The following is a 10,639-nucleotide window of genomic DNA, read 5'->3' as shown; positions in this document are numbered from 1 at the left end:
TAGCACCCACCCACCCTACTCAACCACCTACAAACACACACATAAAAACAGCCTGCTATTACATAAACCACAATGGCTTGGGATCTGCCGTATTCCAACCTAAATACCCATTCAGACTTTCTACTCTTCATATATAGTTCAGGTCATAGAGTCTTTCTACACATTTGTCTCTGTGTAACATGGCCCTGTCTTTCTAAATGTATTTATTATTTTTAGTGATGTGCTTACTTTTGGATTAAACATACTTTTGATGCTTTGGTTGTTATTGACCCCAGGAAGTGAAACAGCACCAGTGACATTATCCTGACCCATAATCCTTCTGCTTCTATAGGTTTAATTCTATAGGTTAAACACGTATCTTTTTTATTTTCACAATAAGATTCATCTTATCTTTACAAAGATCCTCAATTTTATAATGTAGCATCAGTATCATTAGGCAATAAAAAATAAATACAAGGACGAGATTTAATAATATACCTCCAGAGAAACCTACGATGAGAGCATTTGTGTTTTGGTTTGTGGCTCGCAGGGAAAAAACATCCTAATCTACTGCTGGGAAAAGTGGAAAATATGTGTATGAGTAATGAACAGTATATACTTGAACTCCTCTATTAAGTTAAATAAATTGCTCTCGGCCTGCCAAATAATCTCAACATTTTTAAATAATGTGGTAGGCTATGAGACCAGTTTTATTGCACTTTTTGTTGTCCTTGTGTGGTTCCAATTGCTTCCATTGTTTATCTAATTTGTAAGTCACTTTGGATAAAGCGTCTACTAAATGACTAAATGTAAATAATACAAATAAAGTTTTTTTAAATAACATGGAGACCGGGGCTTGTTGTCACATTATAACTTAACACAAGGTATGTTGCTTCTGAAATACTTTTCTCTTCATGCACATACCTTGCCCAGTCTGTTGCCGAAAAAACTACTGCCCAAATACAATTTTACACCTTTTTAAAAAAAAATAATAATTTGTGAACAAGACACTGTGGACGGTTTCATCGGACACATGCGCCTGGCCCGAATTTACCTTCTGGTCTGTTTGGCAAGGTTGGGAGGGTTACTTTAAAAATGTATTCGGTACAGTAACAAATTACTTTGTAAATGTAATTAGTAACCTAATCCAAGTATCACAATATAAAAGTAATGTAGACCGATTGCTTTTGGATTACTTTAGGGTCACATATGTAAATAAAATGATTTTTTAAAAAGTATTTTCATTTACACAGAAGCAAGGGTGCATCAGAATTGTCTAGAGAGGGCTCAAAGCAAAATTTCAGATGATATCAAAAAAAGAAAACATGCACTTATTTAAGAGTGTTGCGAGATTAAAATGAAATCCTTATTGTTGACTTTGTCAATGAACACAATACATTGTAAACATCATATTTTTATAGACTATGTACATAAAATTGCACATTAATTGTTTTAAATGAAATAATATCTTATCAAAACTAATTGGTTCTATGCAAGGTCTGCCGGACGTTAGACCCCATAAGTTTGGGCCAAATAACATTTGTTTATGTTGTTGCTGCTAAAACCGTCTATATGGAGTTAGTCACAATGGAATCTAGCCATTAAATATTCTAGGCTTTTCTTCAAAACAGTAAATATTAAAAACACTAAATAATTTAATAAAAATGTTACAATCATTTACATTGCTTTAAATATATTATTAAATTGAATATATATTGATTCAACATATAGTACAAAATGTGACCTGCCCTGACCTTACATTTATAACAAACACTGTTGTCATACAAACACAATTAAAACTTAAGATTAAACTGTACCTTCATCATATACCTGACCCTTGCCTTAATGTGTGACTGTGTGTTTTTATTTACAAAACAGATACACCCAAAACATGACGCACAAAACTGTACACGTTAGAACCCCCATCACTGAGGTGATACACTTAAGGGTATAACTTTGCGAACTTTACAGGTACAAAACATACATGGTTGTATCTTTAGGGGTGTATAATTTAACCATAAGCACCTATAGTGTACTTTTGAACGCACGGTTACATGTTTTGATTAGGTAAATACAATTTACAAAAAGCACTGGTAGACAAAACAATAATTTGTGTAACATTCACTCAGTGTATATGTTTCATTGTGCAACAGAGGAGGCCGGGTGAATTCAAATATATCACGATAGTTTGGGCACCTCCTCTCAACCCCCGTCTTGTGGCAGAAACCACAGCAGTTAGCAGGGGCACCTAGACAAGCCTTTATCAGCGTTCAACAGTGTTTCCGCCACACAACATCCCCTTTCCTACAATCTCCTCTCCTTCTACAGCCACACGTGCCAATCACAAGGGCAGCACTGCTCTCAACACACCCATGCCCACCCTGGGAACCGGGTGGGATGTACAGAGCGACCCCCAAGGTAACATGCTAGTCAAAGGACGAAGTGTGGACCCATCAATGGCCTTCTGGTACAGTATGGTGTGAACAAACGATTGACCACACAACACTTCGTGACCTCCCAGATCAAGATAAACTATTATGTAAGATCTTCAATCTTCTATCTGTGATCTGGCGAACTATTGAGACACAGTTACTGTGAACGATGATACTGTTTGTGCTGGTTCCTCATTTGGAGCATGTCAGGTGTAACGTTTGTTTAGTGGACAAGATTCTTCTGAAGTGAGTTCTCAGAACATGACCTCTGTCACAAATAATTCCACTGTATGTTCGGCTGTCATACAGCATATTCAAAGAATTCAAGGACTTAATGACAGAATAATCACGAAACACAACTTGTTAATTGCTAATAATGGTTTACGAACGATCTATTAGTATTTTCAGGACATTTTAGGAATTGTTCATTTAGTATTCTTAAAAGAATGAATATAAACAGATTTATATAATATATATTTAAATATACATAACTATACACATACAGAAACTATAAATTACTAAAGTAAAATACACCATTTTTTAATTTAAGTTTGAATAAATAACAATAATACACTGATATGGGAAAACGGCTATTACGAAATAATAAAAAAAACGATTTAGCGGTACATTACAACTACACCTGAACTATACCTTATCATTTATATCCAGGCGAAATATACTGTATCCTCTCTGACATAACGTGGGGTAATTTTGAAATGCACTTTGCGGTAAAGTTGTGAAAACCCTGTGTTTCATTGTGAAACCTGCTGGTAAGCGTCCTTACTGTTACGAACATATAAAAATATTATATTCAACACAGATATATCTTGCTTTAAGGTACATTTTGGACACGAAATGAAACAACGTGCTCAGTGAGTTTTACTTACAAATCAGCCCACCACAGGTCTCTAGATTAAACACTATATGACTGCGTTTTCACTCTGAGAACACAACGAATGACCTCAGATGTCAGTGTAGTTGCTGTAGTAAATGATGAGCGCAGGGAAAACCCCTTTTGGGATTAGTTTTCACAGTGGTGCTTCCCAGAAAAAGTGACCAATGTAATTACGATGCCGAGTTGTAGGAGGATCTCTTAAATTATCATGGAAAAAACAGGACAGACTTGGAGCCATGCAGTTTCGAGGAGGGCCTGTGTCATTGAGGCTAGTGTGTCATTTATGGAGGGCAAATAGATTTCAAATGCAATAGGATCGTGATCAGAAGCACTTTCACTAAGTATCTGATCATGACAGCCAGTTGTTTTCAGGTTTAGCTGTACAGAGGGGCTAAAGTTTACATTGAATCAATTTTAATAGAGAAACTCATCAAAAAAAGGAGTTACAATACTGTTCCTAAAATGTTACAGTACTTGTGTATATGATGCTGTTCCTTCATCCATTACCATTATGTGTAGGTCATTTTGTAAATAAACAGGTCTAACCTGTGGTTAGCCCTTAGCAGTCACTGGAGTTGGTGAATTCGTCTCAATGAAAGGGTCCAGAGCAGGGATGCACGATATTGGCCAATAAATGGCCATTTTCAATGTTATCGGCGTGGGCGGAAACTATAATTAATGCCGATATATTAATGCTGATAAATCGAAAATAATTTTCTCTGGTTAAACCACTTCATCTGCACGCTACTCGCAGTGAAAATACAGTACAGTACTCTGTCGTGACCATTCACTTACTGCTATTAGGTACAGTATGTAGATACAGTATTTATGAATGTGTAAATTATAAGAACAAAAGCCTATTGTTTGAATCAGATTGGTGTCTGAATGCTTCTTGACACCTGTTAGACAAAAAAATTAATTCTGGAAGAACATCTACGTATATGATATGTTTATTGAATATATTTGAAGGGTAAAGGATTGTTAACTTGTGTAAAGCTTGGTACATGCTTTTCAGGGTGAAAAGGAGAACTAAATGTTAACTTGTATTCTGCGGTGAATATTTTCAAATAAAAGCAGTCGTCTATTTTTTGCCTTTTGTTTCAGTCTTTTGTTTGAGGGAATTTTATGTTAAAATTTAGATACTGTATATCGGCCAATATATCGGCTTCTAATGTTATTATTAGGTCATCATTATCCGCCAAAATGTATATTGATGCATCCCTAGTCCAAAGTAAAGCAAATAATAAAAGCACAAAAACTCTCCCTGCGTCCAAACAGGCCTACTATGAAGTATGCTGAAATCAGTACGCAATTGTGTGTTTTCTAAATTCTTAGTATTAAAAAAACAAGCCTACACGATTTTGGGTGCAGGGAATGTAATATAATAACAAAATCCATAGATTAGGCACACATAAAATACTGGGTTTGGGAAATACCAAATAGCTATACATAAAGTGAGTTTTAAAATGGTTTGTGTTTGATCCTGTATTTTCGTTAAGAAAATATCACAAAATCTATACAGCTACATCTTTCACTTATACAAATGAGGTCAAAGGCCATAGAGTATTTATATTATGTGTTCAATTTAATATTAAGCCATTATTGTCTAAAAAATCCATTGCTATGATTTCCATTACTGGCATATAATTGACATTTTATCATTTGTGTTTAAATTAATTTCTGAATTAATATTGTGATTGCACTGTAGGATTTGTTCTCAGGCCATTTTCTCTCCCCTTCGTAAGTTCTCATTTGCATTTATTTTACTGTTTATTTCTTTTTAAATATTACATATTTTATTATTAATAACAATAACATAACATAAACATAATAATAGCAACTCCTTCTCGTGATTTTTTTTTTTTTTTTTTTTTTTTTTTTTTTTTTTTTTTTATTAAATTTAAGAAGCAATATTATACATATCACACAAAGAGGGGAAAAAAAAAGATTGATAAATAATAAAAATAATAAAGAAAAAATAAATAAAGAAATACAGAAAATAACAGCAAGTATTATCCTCTTTCCTATGGACACATTCTATATCCACAAAACAAATTATATATATATAAACATATTTAAACAAAAGGCCATTCATAAAATTAGACGGGATATTAAATTGAAAAAAACGTCTGTATAAATTTTAACAACTTTACATTTTTTTGGTTGTTTATGAGCAAAAGAGATTTTCTTAAGTTCTCCATTTCTAACATAAATAAATTGCAGTTAAGTGCAGATTTTAAAAACTTTTGCTTATGAATATAATATTTGCCATGTAAAATATAGAAATTCACCACATAAACAAACATTTTACATTCATTGGTATATGAACATATAATATCTTTAAGAGATAACATATAAACAATATTTTTATGGACAAATAAAAAGGAGCTTACGTCAGACCAGAATTTAAGGGTTACAGGACAGTTATAAAATAAATGAGCCAAGTTTTCCTCCTGCATATTACAAAAAGAACACGTATCACCAATGTCCATAAATTTAGATAAAGATAAATTGCAAGGGTAAATTTTGTGTAGAATTTTAAAATGCACTTCTCTAACTTTGTTATTTATACAGAATCCTCCTTCTCGTGATTCATTTAAATAAATCTCCCGAATAACGTCACGATCAAACCTTGAAACAGCTTCCGCTTACTTTTGCCCTTTCACCTTATGACGTAGACGGAAGTGATACACGCAGGAATTGAATACACGGAGCAGAGAACTGTCGCGTTGATCATGGATACGCTAATACTGGTATATTTTTAATCGATGTGCATCTTTTAATTTGAATATGTAAAATATATGAATACGACAGTTATACAGTTTATCTGCATTAGAAACGTAGCGTTATATTTCTGTCACTTACCGATTATAATGTCACTTCCGAAAAACAGATTATGAAAGTCAAGACACAAACTGAAAAATGCGTTTATGGTATTTGAACATTTAAGTCGTTGTGGTTTGATATAAATTTCAAAAGTGTTTTTACAGCATTGCTATTTGAGCCACGATTACAAATCTCCCAACCTTTACCCTGTTCACAGTGATCATATAACAGCTGTAATGTGATTCACGGATTCAGCGCTTATGTTTACATTGCATGATCATGTTTGTGTATCCATATTACAGGAACCATCTCTTTATACTGTGAAAGCTGTCCTGATCATGGACAACGACGGAGAGAGACTCTATGCTAAGGTTAGATCGCCTTTTTCATGTTTTAGGTAGTGATGTTTAATCCAGTTTTAAATTGCTCAAAATTCTTTGTTTCTTTGCAAGTTCAGCATAATGTTTTAAAGATCCTTTCCATTGCCTTGTTGCTTTCTACTTGATGCTCTGAATATAATTTTCATTGTTTGTGTTTTTGCTTGTCTTGCAGTATTATGATGACACGTATCCCACAGTGAAAGAGCAGAAAGCTTTTGAGAAAAACATCTTCAACAAAACACACAGAACAGACAGTAAGAGTGATTTAAGAGATGCATTCAGAACATCAAGTCTATTTTATATTGTTAAACAACCATTCTTTTTTAAACAGGTGAAATAGCTTTGTTGGAGGGTCTAACCGTTGTATACAAGAGCAATATTGATTTATATTTCTACGTCATTGGCAGCTCTCATGAAAACGAGGTACAACTTTAAATTAATAATAACACGTGACGCCTCTAATGTTATTACTGCATGAATCTCATATGACTGTAATGGTCTTTTCTCACAGCTGATGCTCATGTCAGTGCTGAATTGTCTTTTTGATTCTCTCAGTCAAATGTTGAGGTGGGAAACATTCATTTGTTTCACATGATTCGTCATTGTAATGTTTCTGACATCTACTGAACTTATCGGTTATCATTGTTCAGGAAAAATGTGGAAAAGAGAGCCTTGCTTGAAAATATGGAGGGTCTTTTCTTGGCTGTTGATGAGATTGTTGATGGCGGGTAAGATATTATTTTAAACATACATTTTTAGAGATACTGGCAAAAATGAGACAACATTTAGACCATTTTGCAAGATGTAAACAACACGGATCCAAGGACTTCCCACGTATATAATTATGTCTTAAAGATGTTGGTGTAACATTTTGATTCAGTTGTGTATGCTCAAATATTTTTGTAGCGTTAAAAACAGAAGATGTGCTTCTGGACCAATGTTGTTTACATCTTGAAAAATGATCTATATAATTTAAATCATGGTGGGTTATATGACCATGATCTTAAATCACGGTGTAATTTTATATAGCTGTAACGGTAAATATGACTTATTTTTATTGTTATAAATCTTAAAACACTCAATTAACATCATAAGAGGTCGACTGCACTATAGTGAAGTGTGGCAAAAAGTATACAGTACTATAAGTAAATCATATGTTAGTGGATTTCCCTCAAAAATGTAAACACTGCCATGCTTTCAAAACATGTGTTGTTTAATCACCTCAGCTGAAATCATGTAGCAACATTGACTCAACCAATGGGGTGAGTTTGAGGCAGGACTATCTGTTTCTTTCTTTTTAACTTTGATCGGATGAGTTACATTGTGAGCCATTGTAAACAGCCAATATAAACATACAGTTACAATAAGCTGAAGTAGTGAGCACTTTTGCATTACATTTTGTGTTAGTATCGTACAAAATAAGTGTGTGGCACTAAATGCAGGTGTCATTGATTATAGTCTAATAATTGGTCACAAAAATGATAAAAGTTATTTACATTTATTGACCGTCCTGCTCTCAGCCATTGAAAATCACACCATGACCACAAGTGCTAATGCAGACAATATATGACTGAAGTCTGTTCTTACTTGCTGCACTGCGTTTCAATAAAGAAAATAAAAAATAAAAGTTCATCAAACAAACAAACAGAAGTCTAGTGTTGTATTTGCTGCATCCCTGAACACCATTTCATCATCTTAGTTTCATTGCAAACTAATTGCCGTGTGTCTCTCTCACAGAGTGATCCTTGAAAGTGACCCTCAGCAGGTGGTACACCGCGTCGCCTTGAGGGTAACAAACTATGCTATTGATTTGTATTATGCTGTTGTGAATGTTAATCTGCCTGCTTAGTACGCTATGAGTCTTTCCTCTCACATACTCTTGATGCCACCCATGAGCATTATGGAGCTGCTTGGCGGCCATTAAGTTTGATTTCCAATACTCAAGCTCAAAGTGTGGGACAGAAAGTAAGCCAGCAGTCTTAAAATCACCCTCTCTCTCTTCTGTCCTACAGGGCGACGACGTACCTCTGACAGAACAGACAGTCACTCAGGTGAGAAAGATGCGTTTTGTTCAGGACACCTGTCGTCTTATCGCATCCCCGGCTCTTATGTTTTATAGCGCTCGGAGATTTACCCATGATTCATTTAGAAAATGAGTCTGAGGTGGTCTGGTTTCATAGCTCCCACATTAAGAACGCGTACGTCTCGCCGCCATTAGCACGGCTTTCCTAGTTCCCGCGTGTCTACCACATGTAAACATGATGGCTAATTATTGGCGGCTGTCTGCCAGCGATGGCTCCCCGCGGCTGCCGTAGTCACGAGCGTGGACTGATTAATGTTCTCATTTAAGAGGCCCTGCGACAGGCTGCCTGTATCCCTCTCGCGTCTGTGATTAATGGCTGTCTCCTCGTCTTTCCTGCTATATGGTTATGCTTTGCCTCGCTCATATTAAGATGATGAATTAATTCCTTGATGTTTTGCTGCGCCTGCATTACTCGATTACAGGGTTACACCTTTGTATAATGGGTTTCAGTTAAAAAGTTTTGCCATGCTAATTGTATTTTTACGTACAGTGGGCCACATTAAAAATCGGTTTAGTTATTTTTTAATAAATCTAGAAATGAGGGCTGTCGTAGTATCAGAATTTCACTAAAAAATTACAATAATGATATTAGTGCAATATTTACTGAATTATCTTTATATTTTGGGATTTCTCTTTTTTTGGCTAATAAACTAAAATTATGAGTATAGGAAGACAGAGAGAGAGTTTGTATACATTTTGGCTCTTAAGAAGAAATATTAAATGAATGTAAATCCATCATGTTGTGTCAACCACTGAATTGTTTACAATATGATCATATGTATAGTACGTTTAACCTAACTTTGTGGAGTTGATACTTATGTCTTTAATATAATTTGTAATAATACATTTTGTATTTCAATAGAAAATGGCAAAACAGTTTACCTATGTGCTTCAGACTTTATCATAAAACAGTGCTAATGTTTTGGCTTGACTACTTGAAAGGTTCTCTACCTGATGGATGTTTGTCTTAAGACAAATGATGGCGTTAATGACTCGACCATAAACACATTCGAATGTAATTATGTGTTGCAGCTTAGAGACACGTGAGGTTTTTTGGGTGTGTTTTAGGCTATCCATCCTCATTGAATGATTGAATTTACTGAAGAGGAACACACAATGCTTAAATAAATGATTCTGAGGCTGCTAATTCCTTCCAATTAAATGTGACTAATTATTTGACATGTCCTAATTTGAAACATCAGGTTATGATAAATTGTCAGCACACATTTTATGTATGCCTAATGACAACTGAGGTTAATTATGACACTCATTATAATTGGATTTAAAGCTATTTTTCCACTTAAAAGTTTCATGTCTAAAATAAAAGCAGGTTTGACAGATGCGTTTAAATGAGATATGATATGATGGTGATCAAATGACCAGTCAGATATAACCTTTATCTTTATCTCAGTAACCCACCATTGTTGGACATGCACCTGTTTTTTTCTACATTGCTACCCGTTTTTCTTTTATATGTCATTTCCTCGCCGATAGCACTGTTTTGTTGGTTTCATAATAAACATTTTATAAATAATATCTTACGTAGATGCCTTGGTTTTAACTTTAACGGATGTGTCTTCTTGTCCGCAGGTGCTACAGTCGGCTAAGGAGCAGATCAAATGGTCCCTTCTCCGATAAGATATTGGTCAAGATGACATGAGATCAGACACATTCACTTTTCATCGCTCCTCTGCCCTGTTTTCTTGAATGATTTCTTGTTAAAGTGCACGTCCACTGCAAACGACTTCTAGCGTTTCTCTTTATTGAAGAAAAGACCAGGAACATGTCCATTTCAAAAGATTTTCCGTGGCAAGAACCTGGAAAATTGTCTTGGCGGGACTTTCTCTTTAGGGAAAATTACCAGGGCGTGTGTTTTTTTAAAATCCCATTCCAGTAAGCAATGAATATACAGCTGTTTTTTTTAATGATATCACTGTTGTACTGCGAGAATTTCATTACGTTTCTGTACATTCCAGTGGTTGTTGTGTCCTTTTCCTCCTCCTAACCCTTGTTTTGATGGAAGTAAAGAAAACAGTTTCATCTA

General features: G+C 34.7%; 1 protein-coding gene across 1 annotated transcript; it reads left to right on the top strand.

The window, feature by feature from the left end:
* Nucleotides 1-5,937: 5,937 nt before the first annotated feature.
* Nucleotides 5,938-10,639, top strand: copz1 (COPI coat complex subunit zeta 1). Its single transcript, XM_079478532.1, has 9 exons — nt 5,938-6,059; nt 6,435-6,503; nt 6,685-6,766; nt 6,844-6,935; nt 7,024-7,079; nt 7,163-7,240; nt 8,250-8,301; nt 8,525-8,563; nt 10,186-10,639. Exons 1-9 carry the CDS (start codon nt 6,042-6,044, stop codon nt 10,231-10,233), a joined length of 534 nt encoding a protein of 177 aa, XP_079334658.1. The 5' UTR covers nt 5,938-6,041; the 3' UTR covers nt 10,234-10,639.

Source organism: Barbatula barbatula, assembly GCF_947034865.1.
Source record: "Barbatula barbatula genome assembly, chromosome: 17".
In the NCBI taxonomy this organism is placed as follows: Eukaryota; Metazoa; Chordata; class Actinopteri; order Cypriniformes; family Nemacheilidae; genus Barbatula; species Barbatula barbatula.
Note: the sequence above shows the minus strand (reverse complement) of the source record. Positions and strands in the feature narration are given on the sequence as shown.

Bases quoted from the DNA above. Each gene is read 5' to 3' on its own strand.
- copz1 (XM_079478532.1), top strand. The intron at 6,504-6,684 runs GTTAGATCGCCT...CTTGTCTTGCAG, and splicing joins GAGAGAGACTCTATGCTAAG to TATTATGATGACACGTATCC. The intron at 8,564-10,185 runs GTGAGAAAGATG...TCTTGTCCGCAG, and splicing joins CAGAACAGACAGTCACTCAG to GTGCTACAGTCGGCTAAGGA.